The sequence below is a fragment of the Heliangelus exortis genome, chromosome 22 (assembly GCF_036169615.1).
Source record: "Heliangelus exortis chromosome 22, bHelExo1.hap1, whole genome shotgun sequence".
In the NCBI taxonomy this organism is placed as follows: domain Eukaryota; kingdom Metazoa; phylum Chordata; class Aves; order Apodiformes; family Trochilidae; genus Heliangelus; species Heliangelus exortis.
Window position 1 is genome coordinate 9,967,719 of NC_092443.1, and position 17,019 is coordinate 9,984,737.

General features: G+C 54.3%; 1 protein-coding gene across 5 annotated transcripts in view; it reads left to right on the plus strand.

The window, feature by feature from the left end:
* RALGDS (ral guanine nucleotide dissociation stimulator) overlaps nucleotides 1–17,019 on the plus strand; it is a 55,932-nt gene that overhangs the window by 30,190 nt on the left and 8,723 nt on the right. For 3 of the 5 annotated variants that reach the window (XM_071766653.1, XM_071766652.1, XM_071766651.1), the window contains exon 2: nucleotides 16,662–16,772. In XM_071766653.1, coding sequence (XP_071622754.1) covers nucleotides 16,662–16,772 — 111 coding nt within the window. Of the gene's footprint in view, nucleotides 1–30; nucleotides 822–16,661; nucleotides 16,773–17,019 lie in introns of those variants that run through there. The other 2 variants (XM_071766650.1, XM_071766649.1) reach the window with 2 other exon arrangements.

Consider the following 17,019-nt stretch of genomic DNA (forward strand, 5'->3'; position numbering starts at 1 on the left):
CGTGCTGTTAATATTCATGCGCTTGAATACTTTCTCTTTGGCTGGTGACATGTGAACCCCAGCCCGAGGTGCTGTGCCAACACCTGGTGGCACCAGGATCCTCTCCCAGCGCCGCCGTCACCTTTGCTCCCTCCCAGCCCCTCTGCCCGCCCTCCAGCTGGGACTCCCACCCCCCCATCCCGCTGCCCCGCCGCATTTCACTCCTCCGGGCAGCTCCATCTCCCCGCTCCTCCCTCCTCCTTTTTGCAGCTTTCCCACCGCCCGGACGCCTCCCGCTTCCCGTCTCCCCCCTCCCTCTCCCGGCGGGGGCCGTGCCGAGCCGGGCCAGCCCCCGGGGCGGGCGGAGGTTTCGTGAGGAGGAAAATCCAGTGCCTGGTTTTACATCCTGGCCGGCTCCGTCCCGGCCCCGCCGTGACATCAGGGCCTCTCTGCTGGGCGGCGGGGGCGGCTGCGGGCTCCCGGCGCCTGCCCCGCTCCTGCGGGCCCTTCCCGGCCCCAGCGCCGTGCGGTGCAGCCTCCCCGCCCCGGCTGCTCCTTCGCCTCCCCCGGGACTCGATCCCGGGAACCCTTTCTGCTTCCCGGGCATCCCGGGGGCGCTGGCGGGGCCGGCGGCGGAGCGAGGGGCCGGGGATGCGGCTGTGCCCATGGTGAGCCGCCGCCGAACCCCCCCGCACCATGCCCCGGCCCCCGAGAGGATGTTCGAGGGCTGCCGGAGGGCGCGGAGCCTCTGGGGCGGTGTGAGGCTGGAGGTGGCCGGGGAGAGCAGCCCCGTGGTGCTGCACAGCTTCACCCAGCTCGACCCCGACCTCCCGCCTCTGGAGGTGAGTGTGGAGAGGGGCTTGGGGGTGTTACTGCTGCCGGGAGTTTGAGGGGTGGGTGGGGGGTGTCTCAGCACGCTGCAGGGGGGGAGCGCGGAGCTCCTCTCTAGTTTGGGGTTCTCTGCCTGGCTGGTAGCCTGGTTGGAGCCCACCGGGTGTTCGGGGAGGGGGGCGGCCGTGGGCAGATGAAATGAAATGCTCAGCGCTGTTTGATTTTCTCTGATAAATGGGTGCCCCTGCTCGGTCTCTTTGCTGTGTGTCCCTGTGCCATTGAGTGGCAGGCAGGCTGCCAGTCGCTGCTGGGAGGAACCAAAGAGGCGCTTTGCCTCCGGACAGCTCGGGAAGGGGGCAGATTGCTAAAACCCAGGGCCTTTAATATTTCATTTGAGACTCTGCCTGCTGGAGGCAGGAATCTGCTCAGATCTGAGCTATTTGTAAAGGCTTCAGGCTTGTCCAAACCACAAAAGTGTCCTCTGGGAAGGTTACAGGCATTGGGAAGACTTTACTGGAGGATGCAAAATATTTGTGCTGCTTTGGACTCAGACCTCGTGTGGTTCAGAGTTGGACTGGTCCCTTGGAGGTCTCAGCCTTAGTGGTTTGTTGATGGTGGGGGTGTGTGGAGGCAGCCAAAATAATCTGAGTCAGAGCTGTGCCTTTTTTCATAGTAATGGATGATCATCTCTGCCGTGCCAGGAATGTCATTGATTGGGAGAAAATGGTGCGTTAAGGGAGGCTCAGCTGGAGGATGGTTTTGGCCTTCAGAGGTGGTGCTCTCAGGGCAGGTCTGAGCCCTGGGGGCCGGTGGTGCAGGGGTTAATACCAGCAATGGTCAGGGAGTCTGGCGGGGCTGGGATTTAAAGCCAGCTGCAGATGTGCTGCTCAGCTCTGGATGCTTCCCGCTGGCACAGAGGGGGGAATTACCATGAAAACGTTTTGAGTTACTGTGCAGATATCCCTCTAGGGCCGCCAGCATTTCGGGGGTTGATGGCTTCCTCTCCCCCATAACCTGTGATGGAAAGTTTTGGTCAGGCACTGCCGGGAAGGGATTATCTCAGGCTCCGGCTGTATCAGTTCACCTCTGGCCTGCTTGCAGGGACTCATCAGCTCTGCTGAGAGTTCATAAAAGTTCCATCCAGCTTATTTCCCCCCCCGCCCCTTTTCCCCTCCCTGCTTCTCTCTCTCCTGGGGGTGGGCGTGCTGACATTGTTTGGAGTACATCATCTGGTTCGTGTTATGCCTGGCAGGAAGTCCAACCTCTCCGGCCCTCTGCACTCCGGGAGGCCCAGGGGCCGCGCTTTTGGCAGGGGTAGCAAGAGGAGTGGGGAGAAAAAGAGAGGGGGGTGATGCAGCATATGCTGCTTGTACCCCGTGGCAGAGGCTGCTGGGCACCAGCGAGCCCCCCGTGCACCCCGGCTGGAGGAGGCTGTGGAGCTCAGGAGAGGGTTTGGCAGCATCTCGGGTGATGGGGGAGAAGTCACCAGAGCTGAGGGTGACTTTGCATGGCCCTGAGCACGACAGAGAGAGCCAGCTGCCTGCCAGACCTCCTCTGGAATCCTCTTTGTCCAGGTTTCTGCTCAGAGCTGTAGGTGGGACTGTGCTGTGTAATGGTCAGAGCACAGTCCCAGTGTCCCATCCTTTGGGCTTTGCTCCGGGCCCTGAACAACTTGCAGACAAATTCTCCCATTCTCTCTACCATCTATTTGCCAGTGATGGTAAGAAAAGGCTCATCCCAGAGTGGTGCTGCCTCCTCAGGAGCTCTGAGATGCTCGGAGAGCCACTAATCCCTTGTGGGTGGGTTCCAGCGTCACAGTGCACACTGAGGAAAGGGAGGAAAAGAAAGAATGTCAGTGTTGTGACAACTGTCCTGGCACCAGCCTGCTGGGGCTGCAGTTACTCTGCAAACTGCACACTGGGAAGAGGAGAAGGCAGGTTATTTGAATCAGAAAACCCCCGGAGACTGAGGGTGTTTTGCTAACCCCTGTTCATGCCCCCGCAGGGCTCCCACCTCCAGGAAAGGGAATTGTGCTTCCTGGGCTGGGATGCATCCCCTGGGTTGGGATGGAGCTGGTTTTGGTGGAGCTGTGCCAGTTTATGGGGCTGATAGTCTGGTCCCACAGGGAATAGAGGATCCCTGGAAAGCTGCTGGGCAGGTTGCAGGGAATGCAGATCTGGGTTTCTGCTCCTCAGCCCCAAGCCCTGGGCTGGCAGCAGGGCAAACCTTTGCCTGTGTCCTGCAGCAACACTATTGATCTCCCAGGTGCTGCTTTGAGGTTCTGCTCGAGGTCTCATGGCCACGTACCCCCAGGTGTCTCCGCTGTGATTTTAAGCTCTAAGGAATGGAAAATGTAAACTGTCTCAAGCAAGGAGTGATCGAGCAGCTTTGCAGACTTTTTGCGTTGACTTCTCCAGTTCCAATCCGTCCCCAATCTGCAGCACCAAGCCTTCCTGGCCAGTGGCAGCTGCAAAGTGAATTTGGTGACCCTCCTCCTGGTCCTTGCTGGGCAAGCAGGTCATAAACACCCCTTGCAGATGACACAGACTGAAACTTTCACAAGGCTGAAATTGCTGAAGCTCTGGACAAGTGGCTGGGCTGACACAGATCAAAAAAAACCTCTTGTCTTTGTGATTCTGCCTCTATTTGTTTTCTGAACAATTAGGAGATTTTCAGTTGTTAAATGCAAACTCAGACACTTGAATTGCTCAGCCCAGATGCCTTGGAGGTCAGTGCTTGTTCTTTACAGCTGGGAAGCAGGGGAGGGAGGGGCAAACATGTCTCTTAAAAGCCATCTTCTTATAGCTTCCAATGGTGCCTTTGGAAGAAGATCTTTTTCTCCCAGCCCATTCTCCTCCCCCAGGCACAATCTGATATGCCCCATGCAATATGCCAGATGAACATCATCTCTTGGTATTGGATGGGGGCCTGCCTTCTGGCTCCCTTCCAGAAGGGTTTGGAGCCAGTGGTGAGACCAGGAGCAGGCTGAGATGCTGATTGTTGGTGGCTGCTGCTGCAGAATGTGAAAGAAAGAGGTGGAAGGGATTATTTTATTCTTATTTGTGATATGGTTAGAGCAAGTCTGGAGAGACTGGAGAGAGGTGTTTGTATAAGGATGGTGTTACTTGGAGGCTGTTGTGCCATGTTTCCACGGGGGTGGTAACCCCTCCTATACTGGCATCTTGTTGAGGTTTCAGTGGATTTTGGGTGGCAGCCCTGGAAACTGAAATCTTGGTTTATCCCCGGTCTGGGCAGGGAACCTCCCCCCTGCCACCCCAGTGCCCTGGCTTTGGGGTCCCCCAGGTCACTCTGCTAGGGGCAGCTGTTTCACAGATACTGAGGTGGGATTACTGGGCAGGGGAAGCTAAATGCCATCTCAGAGAATTTTAAACACTTTGTTTAGGGTACAATGAGCAAAAAGAGCATCAGGCTGGTGGTGCCTGCAGGGATGCGTCTCACTCAGCTGAAACTCAGCAGTTTTGGAGCTTGGGTGGGGGTAAGCTGTGACCCCCCCCAAGAGTTAGGGCCAGAGTACAGCTTGGGTTTAGGGCCACCTGAGTTGTTCTGGGCACAGGAAGGGCCTCACCAGTAGCAACTCTTCCATCACCCTTTCCAGCTCTCTAATTGCCATCCGCTCTGTCCCCCCGGGGATGTGTAATTGAAGGAGCAGAGAGCTTATTTAGGTCACTCCACACCACATTTAAAGCTGGGCATCCCCTGCTTGTACTTTCTCTAATGCTGTTATCTCCAGAGCTGCCTGGTCACTGGCTTTCAAGCAGCCGTGCTCCTTTTATTTAAATAAATACTTGCAGCAGGGCTGTTTCAGTTCTCAAATATTTCCTCATCTCCCACAGACCCAGCAAGAGGGGGAAAAAATGTCGTTGCTAAGGAGCAGGATTTGGATACAAAGCTGGCTGAGCTGCTGGCAGTGGGGCTGGGGGGCTCCAGCAGAGCTGGGGGGGTTGTTCAGAGTTTGTGCATTGCTTTGGTGGGATGTCACCTGCGGGGTCTGGGGGAAGGGGACAGGATTTGAAGCATTACTTGGGCCTCAGGGGGAAAGAGTTGAGTTGCAGGCTCTATAAATTAATTTGCTTATCCCATGTGTGGTGCTGGGTTAGAGCCCACAACAGCATCCTTGGGCTGCCCAAAATGTGAGTTTTGCTGCAGGGCTCTGTGGGACCTTTGTTCTGTAGGGTGGAAGGTGAAGCTGGCATGAGGGCTCTTGCAAGGAGGGAGTTGGTGCCCAGGGAGACCTGTTCAGCATCCCACTGGAACTGTTGAAGCCTCTGGCTGGACTGTGCTTTCCTGGCAAAACTGGCATCAGGGGAAGGACTGAGTTGCTTGGGTACTTCAGCTGTCAGTTTGTCTCATTCCTGTTCCCCCTCTGGTCCCAGCAACCCCAGCCTTCCTGGCTCTCCCAGCTCCAATAAAAAAGGCATTTGGACTTTGCTCTGGAGTCGTTGAGGAAGGGGAGTGCTGAGCTCCTGCATGGAGTGATCACAGACATTCCTTGGGAGCTCTTCCTGGCAGGGTGGACACTGGGATGGAGACGTGGGGAGGGGATGGGAGCAGGGCAGAGGTGCCTGGGTGCTGCATGCCCGTGGTGCATTGGTGGGCTGGCCCAGGAGCACTTTTGCTGAGATGTAATCTGGTGTTTGCAGAAGGCTTTTTGTGGGTGGGCCTTTTTTTTTTTTAATGTTAACACCTGGGAACAGCTCTCCCAGAGGTGTCAGGGAAATCCTTTCCTCAATCTGGGCTGTGCTGTCCCTGGGGCTGCAGTGAGCAAACACTGATCTGCTTTGGTGTAGTGAAGTGGGAAGTGCAGCACCTGAAGCCTCCATCCCTCTCCAGCTGATTTTGTTTGTTTTGTGTTTCTCATGTTACGCAAATAATCTCTGAAGTCTTCTGATTGCCTTCTGGGGGCTCTGTTGGGAACAGGTTCTTACAGGGCAGCATTTTTACATGAGATAACCACCAAGAGTTCCTCTCTAACATACCTGAGGGTCAGGAGTTACGTGACAGCTGAGTGCTGGTGCAGATTAAGAATGGGCAGAGGCAGAGGCAGCAGAATTTCTGCAGTCAGAAATATGCTGGGATGGGGAAGGACCTCTGCCCCTCCACACGTGGGTGCTGGTGGGCACAGCATCCTGGAGTGGGTAGGATGGAGACAGGATGGAGATGGATCCAGCTGCTGGACACCAGCTGAGTCCTCAGAGCTGACAGGGGAGGGAAAGAAGTTGTTTTGTCTTGCAAACAGAGCAGACTGGAGAGGAAACTCATCGGAGGCAACTTCATCTGGAATGCTGAGGCATTATTTTTAGAGTGGCTTTTCTTTCTGCTAACCACACGTTAGCAAACAGCAGCTGAGCTGAGGGCCTGTGTGGAAACCAGCTTTTCAAAGTACTCACTACCCGTCTTACCAGAACTTCTTTTTATGTGATGGAGCAAAACCACTCACCCTCTCCCTGCTCCTTGCAGTGGTCAGGTCTCCATGGAGACTCAAAAGCTGAGAGCCTGCTCTGGGCTTCCCCCTCAGACCCGTTCATGAAATGATGTGTTGGGGTTGGGTTGGCTGCTTAGGCTTGGAGCCAAGTTCAGGAAACCATGGTGTGGCCAAGCTGGGCAGAGCAAAGCGTGTTGCCCAGGGCTGGCAGGGCCAAAACTCAGCTGTGGGAAGGGAATGAGGATGCTGAAGTGCACACCTTGATGTGGTTGAGGGGGTTTGGGACCTCACCTTCCATTTTTGGCCTAAACCCCAGGGGTTCTGTTCAAAGACAGTTGCCTAAAAAGCACTGGTGGGCTGCTGCTGGTGAGGTCTGATCACAGAATGACAGAAAGGGAGGGGTTGGAAGGGACCTCTAAAGTTCATTGAGTCCAACCCCCCCTGCCAGAGCTGGGTCACCTCCAGCAGTCACACCGGAACCAGGTGGGCTTTGAATTGTCTCCAGAGACTTCAAGACCTCCTTGGGCAGCCTGTGCCAGTGCCCTGTCACCCTCACAGTGAAAAAATTCTTCCTAATATTTCTACGGAACTGCCTTGGCTCTCGTTGGAGCAGCAGCAGAGCTGTGGGCACTGGAGGACAGGGGGGATGTTCACTGGGGCTGATGGTGTCACCCTCTTTCCTCCCACTCTGCAACAATCACTGCAGGCTTCTCAGAGCATGGTTAAAACCTTTAGTTTTGTCATCTGAAACCAGCCCAGATTTCCTCCAAATATTGCTGGTTTCACTTTTTATTAATTTCTGTTTGTTTTAATGGAGGTTGTGTCCCAGCTGCAGCTCTGCTGGTCAGGACTCCCTGGGCAGATGTCCTGTGGCAGTGCCTGCTGCTGGTGGCTGTCCCTGGGCTGATTGGGTTTCTAGATGACTTGGTTTACTAGATTCAGTCCCAGTTGCAACAGCAAAACCTGGCATTAGGACAGGCCAGGCTGGTCCCTCCCTCAGTGCTGGGTGACTCAGGGTGTAGCTATGGCTCATGCCAGTGTCATAACAAACACTTATTCCCTGAGGTGCTTCTTGGGTGGGGGGAGAGAGTATCCCAACACCTCTCCCAGTCCTCATTCCCCTGGATGTCAGCATATTCCTTGGCAAAACTTAGCTCTGGGAGGATGGGGCTGGTGAGGCTTGACCCGTCCTGGTCCAGGCAATGTTGGAGGAAGGAGCCAGGGTAGGAGGGTGAGGGCACCTCTGCCCTCTTCACACTGATGCTGCCACGTGGTTGCACATCAGCTTTTTTGGGTATCTCTGGGTTTGTCCCCTGAAATAGTTTTAAATGGGAGGATGAGCCACAGGGATGCTCACCTGTGGTGATGCCAGGGGATGAGCAGAGCTGGGTGGCAGGAACAGGCAGGTTGGGGTGGGAACGTGCCTGTACTGGCTCCCCAAAGGGCCACAGGCAGGAGGAGGAGCAGAGATCTTCCTGTGCTGTTCTACCTCCCATGGCAGAGCTCTGGCAACGTGAGGGAATGCTTGTCTGCAAATGCCAGCAGGGACCCAGCAGCAGGCAGGAAGCCCCATGCCCTGTGTCCCCGAGCAGAGGCAGGAGTGAATTCCCTGGAAAAAGGCTGTGTCTGGGAACAGCGGGAGGAAACGTGGTCCCAAAAATCTGTGCTGAATCAGAGTGGGTGGGAAACTGGAGCAATCCTGAGTGAAGCTGCCTGCTCTCTCCCTGCCACCCCCGGGGTTTGGCTGGGAGCTGATGGAGGATGCTGCTCCTGCTCTGAGGGTCAGGGCAGGGAATCCATCCCAGGGCAGCCCCTGCCCTGCCTGCCCACCCGTGTTTCTCCTGCTGCAGCTGCTCTACACCCTCTGGACGTGCAGGAATTGGCACACCCAGCTCTCAGGGCAGGGACTGGCTCCAAACTTTGCTGCCTGGGCTCCTGGCATGCATGTTCAGGCACTTGACAACAGCAGAATTTTAGCTTTTTTTTTTTTTAATTTTTTTTTTCAGTTGTTTTCTTCCTAAAGGTGCCAATTAAACTTCAGCTCTCAGTTGCTCCAGCTGTGGAAATCAGCCCTGTTGATGCTCTGTTGACTGAGCATCCAGATTGCAGCCCCCCCAGGTGTCAGCTTGTTGACTCCTGCCCCTTTATCTGCTTACATAGCACCTACTGCCTCGTTGACACCTGCTCAAGTAGTGCTCCCAAGGTGAGATTTTTCTTGATTACAAAGCAAGAAAAGCTTCCTCTCCCTGGGGAAAGGAACAAACAGGAGGGGGGTGGGGGGGGGTGGGAAGGGAACCATCCAAGAGGAGAATCCCTCCCAGCCCTTCCCGGGAGCGCAGGGGGTGGCCTGGAACCCGCAGCTGGGATTGATGGAACACACTGGGAATATCAGGAGGAGACTGGGACGAGATGGGCTCAGCCTGGACCTCAGTGGGACATCCCGGGAAGCCCGATTGGCAGCAAATGGAGGCATCCTGGGTCAGCCCGGGTGCAAGGGGCACGGCTGGAGAACAAAGCCGGGTCTTTATTCCTCCCGTCCTCTCCCCGGCAGCCCATCGCTGCCTCCCCGCACTGGATTGTTGCTGCATTTTCTCTGCTTCAGCTGTTTACTGGGTCACCCCGGTGCCCACACGCACACAAAGGGGGGGCCACCCGGCCAGGCTGTTCCTGTGCCCCCGGCACAGCCCCTCCCCAGCCCCCGAACACAGCGGGGACATCGAACCGGGCTGGCAGAGCCCCCGAACCTGCCCTGCTCCGGGCTCAGGCTGGGCTGGGGGCACCCGGAGCCCCCCGAGCATCCTCATCGATGCAAGAAGTGATGGGATTTGGGGGAGGGGGCTCGGGGGCGTCTGGGCTTGTCCGTGCTTCAGCTTTAATGTAAGTCGATGTCAGGCAGTGTAAACACATGGGTGGACACATTGCTTTGGCGAGAGCTTATTTTGGTTCGGCTTCTCTAAGCTAAGGTTGTGTCTGAGCTAAACTGAAATTAACCTCGTTCAAATTGAAACAAAGGGTGATGGAGCAGTTACAGTAAACCAGACTGCGGCCAGACAGGGCTTTTGGACAGCCTCCAGTTTGTCCAGCTCAATCTGTGTACCTTCAGAATTACAGAAAGATCGGATTTTTTTCTGCTTTCATTCCTTCCCCCCTGCAAGCTGCAGCAGGTGGGTTACTGCAGGGGCAGCCACTCACAGCTCAGCCAGGCTGCTTGGGAATGGTGTGGGGAGAAAATCCCTGGGAATGTTGGCACGGGGCCAGCCTGGTGGCTCAGTGTGGCACGAGGGGCTGAAAATTCCTGGGGCTGGGCTGATGTGGTGGCCAGAGGGGACATTGTTGTGCTGCCCTTTCTGCATATCCCACTTCCCTTGCTGGTGCCCGGGGTGTGCTCTGCTCATGCAGGTCAGGAACATGCTGGGGGCAAGGGAGGGTTTGACAAAAGAAGCTGGGTTTAGAGCTGCTGATAGTTCTTAATTTTTTTGGCTGTCTGGGCAGTCACATGGAGTACTAGCTGAGAGCAGGAGAATATTTATTCCAGGCTTTGCATCTCTGATTTCTGGGATGGAGGAACTCACTAGCTTGCAGATGCTGATGGCAAGGAACAGGTCTGTATTCTGGTTAAGGTAACTGATGTTTCAGGAATGTGCACACCAATCAGTTTCAGGGTATGTCAGCTCTGAATGCCAAGCTCATCACTGTCCCTTTCAAACACACATGGCAGTTCTTGCTGCTGCAGAAATCATAAGGCTCTGGCTTCAGCAGGGGAGTCAGCGGAATAAGGTTAGATGGGGGCAGGTTTGAGCTGTGACCTCTTCAGGACACACACCTGGTTTTTCTTTGCATTTGGTCAAGGCATCACAGAGTGACTGTGTGGCACCTGACTTCCAGGTGCAACTGTGCACACACCGAAAAATAATCAGTTTTGGAAGTTTTCTGCTTGTTGCAGACTCTTTGTTCTGAGCTGCAATTGCTTGCTGTGAGACGCTCCATCTTTATTCCTCCTTAGAGAGCAGGAGGTATTATTAATTTTTTATGCACCAGTTTTCACCAGTCGTGTGGTTCTGGTTTCCCTTCCAGTAATTATCATCCAGGCTGCAGGGGAGTTTGCAGCAGAAGCTTTGCTGGGTGAGCAGGGACCAGCTGCTTGGGTGCCAGCCTGGCTCTTGGGTAGGCGTTGGTGCTGAGCCTGGGTGCTGCTGAAACACACGCAGAAGTGATGAGGAACACAAAGTTAAGGAGTGTGGAGCAAGAGCTGGAACTGCTGTGTTGGCTGGATCCTTTTTTCCATTGACTTAGAGAGGAAGCAAAACCTCCTGCACTCAGTTTTCTTCTGACCTTCCAGAGCCTGCAAAGGGAGCCCATCCCAGGCAGGTCCCCTGGGAGGGGACACGAGGGAAGTCCTGCTCTGGGGGTGGTTTCACATAAGGTGCAAACATCTTGGGAGATGTGCTGGGGGTCTTCTGTACTCCCCAGTGTAGGAACCAGAAGGTTTGGAATTAAGCAGTCATCTCTGGCACTGCCAGTTGCAGCTGGAGTTTGTTTTTCCCTGGAGATTCCCCCTCACCCAGGCTGATCCCCCAGTACCAGCATCACCCCCCATGTCAGGAGCCTGATCCTGCCCCTTGGAGGCTGGGGGAATGGAATAGCCGTGGATCATCTTTGCAGATCTTGGACTTTTAGTTTCCAGACTATAAAAAGAGCATTAAAAAGAAAAAAAGCCCCTATGTGTAAGAAGGCTCTTACTTTTCTTTAAAAGCAAAACAAAAGCAAAGGGGGAGGAGTCCTGTGAATCTGCTCTGTCTCGTTTCTGGACCCAAGAGCTCCTAATCCTCTCTCCAGCCACTGACTCACTGCCTGCAAGTCACAAGATGCCTTTGTAACCCATCCACCAGCCGCTGCTTTCCCTCCTTCCTGAGCTGCCTTTGAATTTTGTTGTTAACTCCTCTGGGTTATGAGGACAGGATCAGACCTGCCCTCAGTCTCGGGCAGCCCCAGCATCCCCAGGGAGGGGGTGTAACATCCCCCCGAGAGGCAGACACCGGGTGATGCACCCCAGTCCTGCTCCCTGGGTGTGCATGGTGCTGGGTGCTGTATGGCCCTGGGGCTCTTGTCTGCAGGGCCTGGGTGCAGCTTTCCATGCTGGAACACCTGCAGCAGAGGAAAAGTGGAGCTCGAGGTGTTGAGAAGGCCTGGGTTTAGAGCCCAGGAGCTGATGGGGTGAGAACAGGCTCTCTGAGGTTGCCACTGTCTTGGTGTCCTGGCAAAAACATTTCCCTTTCTTAGTGGATTTAGGTTTAGCTTCTGGCCCTTTTTCCTGTTCTTTTCCTGTTTCTCCTTTTGTTGTTATGTTTTAATGAGCTGTTGGAATGAGTCCTGGTTTGAGGCAGCTCTGAGCAGGAAGGCAGAGAGTATTGGAAACCCAAAGGAATCCTTTCCATCTGCCTAACATCCCCGCATGGGAAGCAATGTCCAGGGTAGGGGTTGGGACTTGAGCTCCATTGGCAGCAACGGGAACACAGCTTGGGAGAAGGGAAACAGCAGGAGGTCAACACGTCCCAGGTCAACCTTGGCTGCAGAGAACCACTGTACCCAGTGCCACATCCTCTTTGGGATGGTGTTTGGGAGCAGGAGTGCTCCTGCCTCCATGGGGCTGCTGCTCCAGAGCAGGTACCCTGGGTCAGCAGGCAGCAGCACAGGGCACGAGGGATGCTCAGCAGCTTCCTCCCCAGCTTTGGGCAGTCTCTGTTGCCTTCCTGAGCACGGCCAGGGGAAGGAAACTGGCAATGAGTGTGAGGAGCAGAATAGATGGGCTGTGGAGGAACATCCACCCCAGGGCTTTTTGCCTGGAAGTCCCCAGGAGGAAGACTGTTGTGCTGCGTGGGCTTTTTTTGGCTGCGTGGGACAGAGGGTACTTCTGCTTTTGAGGTCTTTATCTTTGGTTCACGGAACTGCAGTTGGTTTCCTTTCGCTAGATGGGGGTGGCTTTTTTTCCTATTTCCTTTTACATAATGCCCTACGCTTTGGTTTACATAAGAGGCCCCAAAAATTTGTTGCATGGGTTCAGGACTTTCTCCCCAGAGTGAAACAAAAGTTAACTTGGGGCTGGTGTCAGGCATGGGGAACACAAGCCTTGGTAGAGCTGGTTTCTTTCATTTCTGGAATGCCCCATTTCCTATTGCTGGTGACCAGGGATTGTTCTGAAAAGGGACTGAGGACTGGAAAGACCCAACCCTTGTTTTCTGTTTCTGGCTTTACCAACTTTTGTCAAATCCTTTTGAAGTTGTGTAAATGTGGAACTTTGGTGATGAACTCCTGGTGATGTCTCTGAGGCTCAGCTCTGCCTTTTCTCATCTCATTAGCCAGTGAGAGTGTGAATTCCCACCAGGCACAGGTTCCCTGCTTCCCGTGGGCAGGGTTTAGTGCTCTTGTGGCTGGCAGCAGCAGCCTTTGGAAATCCCAGTGCTGTGTTATACCTGTGTGTAGAAGAGGCATTTTGTGTAGCCCAGCTGAAAAGGAACAGAGTAACACAAACGTCTTGATCTTTAAACCAGCTGTTGTCCAGGGAGCATCAGTAAAAGCACTTTAAGCAGTTCTGCCTCTTCCACGTGTGCTGAAATTAAAACCTTTTTCCAATAACAGTTCATTACTGTGTGTCTTTGGAGGCCGATGCTCTAACCCAGGGCACATGGGACCAGAGCTCTTAAGACCTGGTAATCACTGGATAATTGTCAGTGTGTAACGTGCTGGGATGCTGTCATGCTCACACTTAATTGTGTGCTTCACTCCTCTCTTACCAAAACCACCATTGTTACTGAGCTCACTGTATGAAATGCAGCTCCTCAGCCAACATTTTGCTTTGCTGTTTGGCTTTTGCATTTTCCCTTCCCTTCAGCCGGCGAGAAGAGAGGGAAGCAGCTTCCCTGCTGCTCCCTCTGGCTCCTGCCAGGCTCTCTCACTCCACAGCCCTTCCTCCAGGCTCTGAACCTTGGCTACATCTTCGAGTTCATCATTAAACCTCCGTGTGAAGACGTGGGGTTTGACACCACGCTGTGTACTGGAACATTCACCAGAGAGTCGGAGAGTTTATTGCAGAGAGCAGGAATTCCTCCGTGGTGTAGTCAGCGATGCTTTGAACTGTGGTGGGGAGCTGGTTGCTCAGGCAGCCCAGGGCAATCTGCAGTTTGGAAGAGGCAGCCTCCAAAGCCAGGCAAGCCATCTGGTGCAGGCCTCCAGTTTCATATTTCAGGGGATGAACTCCTGCAGAGTTCACTCACCGCTGCTTTGGCAGAAGCCTCCATCTCTGCAGAGTCGGGGGGCTGATAGCTCAAAGTGAAGCATGTGGCTTTTCTCCGTGCCCCTCCATCGGGAGGCCTCTTTCCTGCTGGATGGAGAGCAGCGGGATTGATTGCACACTGAGCTGGAGAAGTCGTGGTCAAATGTTCGTTTTCTGTGGCCTCTCTGTTTGGTGCCCATCTTGAAATGCTTCAGCTCTTGCTTTCTGGGGCGTTGAGCCCTTTCTGTGTGATTTTGATGGAAGGTGCAAATGGTGTCCGTGAGCTCCCAGTTAGTGCTTTCCCAGAAAAGCTTTGCTGGATCTTGCTGCAGCCATTTGAGGTGCAGTAAGGGGAAGGGGCTGTTCACCCCAGTCTCTGCCCTGGGGTGATGCTCAGGTTGAACCAGGGGTGAAGTTTGCCCAGGTGCTGCTGGCCTCGTCCTGCTGGCCGAGGCCTGACTTCCATCCCCTCCTGCTAGGAGGAGCAGAAAACTCCACCAGACGTGTAGGGCAAACAAGGGGGAGCAGTAACTGTTGCAGTAATATTAAGCAGCACTCCTCTGTCAGAGACCTTTAGAGATCATTTTGAAGACCATTCCCCTTTGGCTGGAAATCCTGGTCCAAGTGTCAGGCTGAGGGTGGCAGAATTCTCAGCGAGCAGCACGTACATGAGCCACAGGTCAAGGTTTTTGTCACTCCCAGCCCTGCTCCCACCCCCGTGTCCTCATCTGCAAAGGGTGAAAGGTGTGTTTGGTGCAGGTGTTGGAGTGGGAGTTCACCGGTCTCGTCCTGCTGCTGGTTTTTTGCTTCGTTGGTTTTTAACCAACATGTGTGGAATGCACAATCAGCATCTTGGAGAAGCAGTGGTAGGAAAGAGGAAGCTCACACAGAATATAAATAGCCAAATTTTAAAAAGTACCAGTGTAGCAGCTCGCTGGCTCTTGGCATGAGCCTGGCTGGAGACCACTGGGAAGCTGAGTACTTCGTGTGTGGTTTGCAAAGGGGGAACTTTGGGGGAGAGTGTGCAAGTCAGCAAGACAAAAAAATGAATGAATCTGACAATCTGGAATATGGGAAGGAAATGAAATTTTCTTCTACGCAGCTCAGAATTGGGTGTACCCTCTGCACGTGGCATGAAGCACAGAGTGAAACCCCCTGCCTGGTCATGGCAAGAATTTCCACTGCAGTTGCACAGCAGCTGCCAGTGATTCATGGGTTGATCCTGGGACATGTGTTCTCCCATATGATTTGATTTCTTTATTAATTTTAATGGCATCTTGACAGGCACCGGGTTTTTCCATTCTTGCTATTCAGACCTGTTAATACTTGAACATAAATTTATGCCATGCTTTATCCCAGTGCAGAGAACAAGAGAGGGACAGAGGGACATCTGTCTGTCCACTGCCTTGTGCTGGTGCTGTCAGGGTTGGTCTGGAAGCCAGTGAATCCCAGGACAGATTCCTGATGTTCACAGCACAGCCTAAGTTAGGAGCCTCACAACCTCTTGGGCTTCAGCAAACCAAATCTCTCCATAGTCTGGCATTGAAGTGAGAGGAGCAGGTTAAGCAGAAAGTGAGGAAGAGGCAGTAACCCTGCCCAGGGGGGTTCTCTGTCCTCATTCATTACTGCCATGAATGAGAGGTTTTTTAAAGTTTTCCATTTACTCTTTGATTCCTGCCTTGATTCCTGGCTCAAAACAAGCACTTGACTTGAGCAGGGTGTGATAGCAGCAGAGTGACTGCTGCTGGGATGGGGATGATAAGGGATGGAGCTCAGGGAGCACAGGAGGTGCACGTGTGAGATGTCTGCTCAGGGTCTCTGGAGATGTGCAGTGCTGTCTGAAGCTGGGGCACTGGCTGTGGCTGTTCTACATTCATGAGGAGCAGTTTGGGAGGAGATTTTTAGCAGGAAGCAGTGTTGCTCCTGGAGCTCCATCTTGGGGCTCCATCCTGGCTCGCCCCATGGCAGCTTCTCCCCCATTGAGCCCTGCCTGGTTACCATTGCTCAGGGGGGGTTTTGTGCTCCTGGCAGAAAGATTGCAGGGAAGGCCATGGGCTGGTTCCTTCCCTTGGCTGGCAGTGTGAAACCCAGTGGGGACTTGTCCCCAAGCCCTTGTACCCCAGGGGTTGTCACCTCCCCCTGCTAACCAGCTGGTTGCTTTGGGGCATTTTCCCCATCTGCCAAGCAGGGGTTTTGCTGTGTGTCACACCATATTCCCACCATTTGGTGTGGGGGATGGAGGGCGAGGGAAATCCCTGAGGAGTTTAAAAGGATCTGGCTAAATCCTCTTAAGAGAAGCACTGACTCAGCAGAGGGTGGTGAGAGGAGGAGGAGGGAACTGAATTATCCTTGTGGGGCTGGAGCTGCTGCTGAGCCTCCTGCTCCCAGCTGGGGCTGGGAGAGCTGTGTGCCTGGACACCTCCCCTGAGAAGCGTCCTCTCCTTCCTCACCAGATTTTAGATGGTCTCCCTTGCACCAGAGCAGTAGCATGAGTCTCATGTCTCACTGCAGTCCAAAGGTGCTTGTCCCCAGGGATGTGTATACCTGTCCCACCTCTGCCCATGCCCACACTGCCATGCCACCATGCCACCCTGGTTTTCCCCAAGCTCTGAGCTCCCCTCTTGGATTTCTGCTGCGGGTCAAAGCTCTGGGCAGCTTGGTCCCACAGTTATTATTTATTCTGAAGGGTGTGCTGAGGTGCTCTGTTCCCACAGGGGCAGATGACCAAGATTACACTCTGCCTGGGTGGCAATGATACCTTATGGGAAAGACAAAGGCTTTTTGGGGAAGGGGGAAGCAGGCAGGGCTGGGCAGGGAGGCTGCTACACGAGGTGAGGAGTTCCCATCTCTGCCCTGCACCTGGTTTGAGAGGGGCTGGGACAGGGGCTGGGGACACAGAGCAGAGCCAGAGCAGCTTTCCCAAGTCTTGGTTCTGCTCAGCTGTGGGCTCAGGTGGGCCCAGGATGAGGCTGGCAGGAAGCTTGGTGTCTCCTGGTTTGCATTTCTGAGCAGGCAAGGGAGACTCTTGCTGCCTGCCTGCTGTTGCTTTGGCTGAGATCTCTCGTACAGAACCTGCAGGAGCATCACTGACACGCTTCACCCTCTTTATCTCATGGTGTATCTTGTCCTCCTGTGCAGAGCTCCACACAGGAGATTGGAGAAGAGCTGGAGGATGGTGTGATCTACAGCATATCTCTCCGGAAAGTGCAGCTCCATCACACAGCCAACAAAGGGCAGCGATGGCTGGGGGTAAGCTGGGGGCTCTGCCAGGCTCCTCTCACCAGGGTGTTTTTAGATGTTTCCCTGCCAGAAACATGCTGACCTGATCGCAGGGCTTGGCAGGGTCGATATCAACCTCTGTCCTGCCCTCTTCTTGCTCCCCCATGTGCTCCCTATCCAGGGAGCTCCTTCCAAGCCTTATCTGGGAATCATGTATTTATTTGGGAGCACCCATTGGCCTCTGTCCTGCAGCACGGGGCATGGGGGAAGCAGCTCT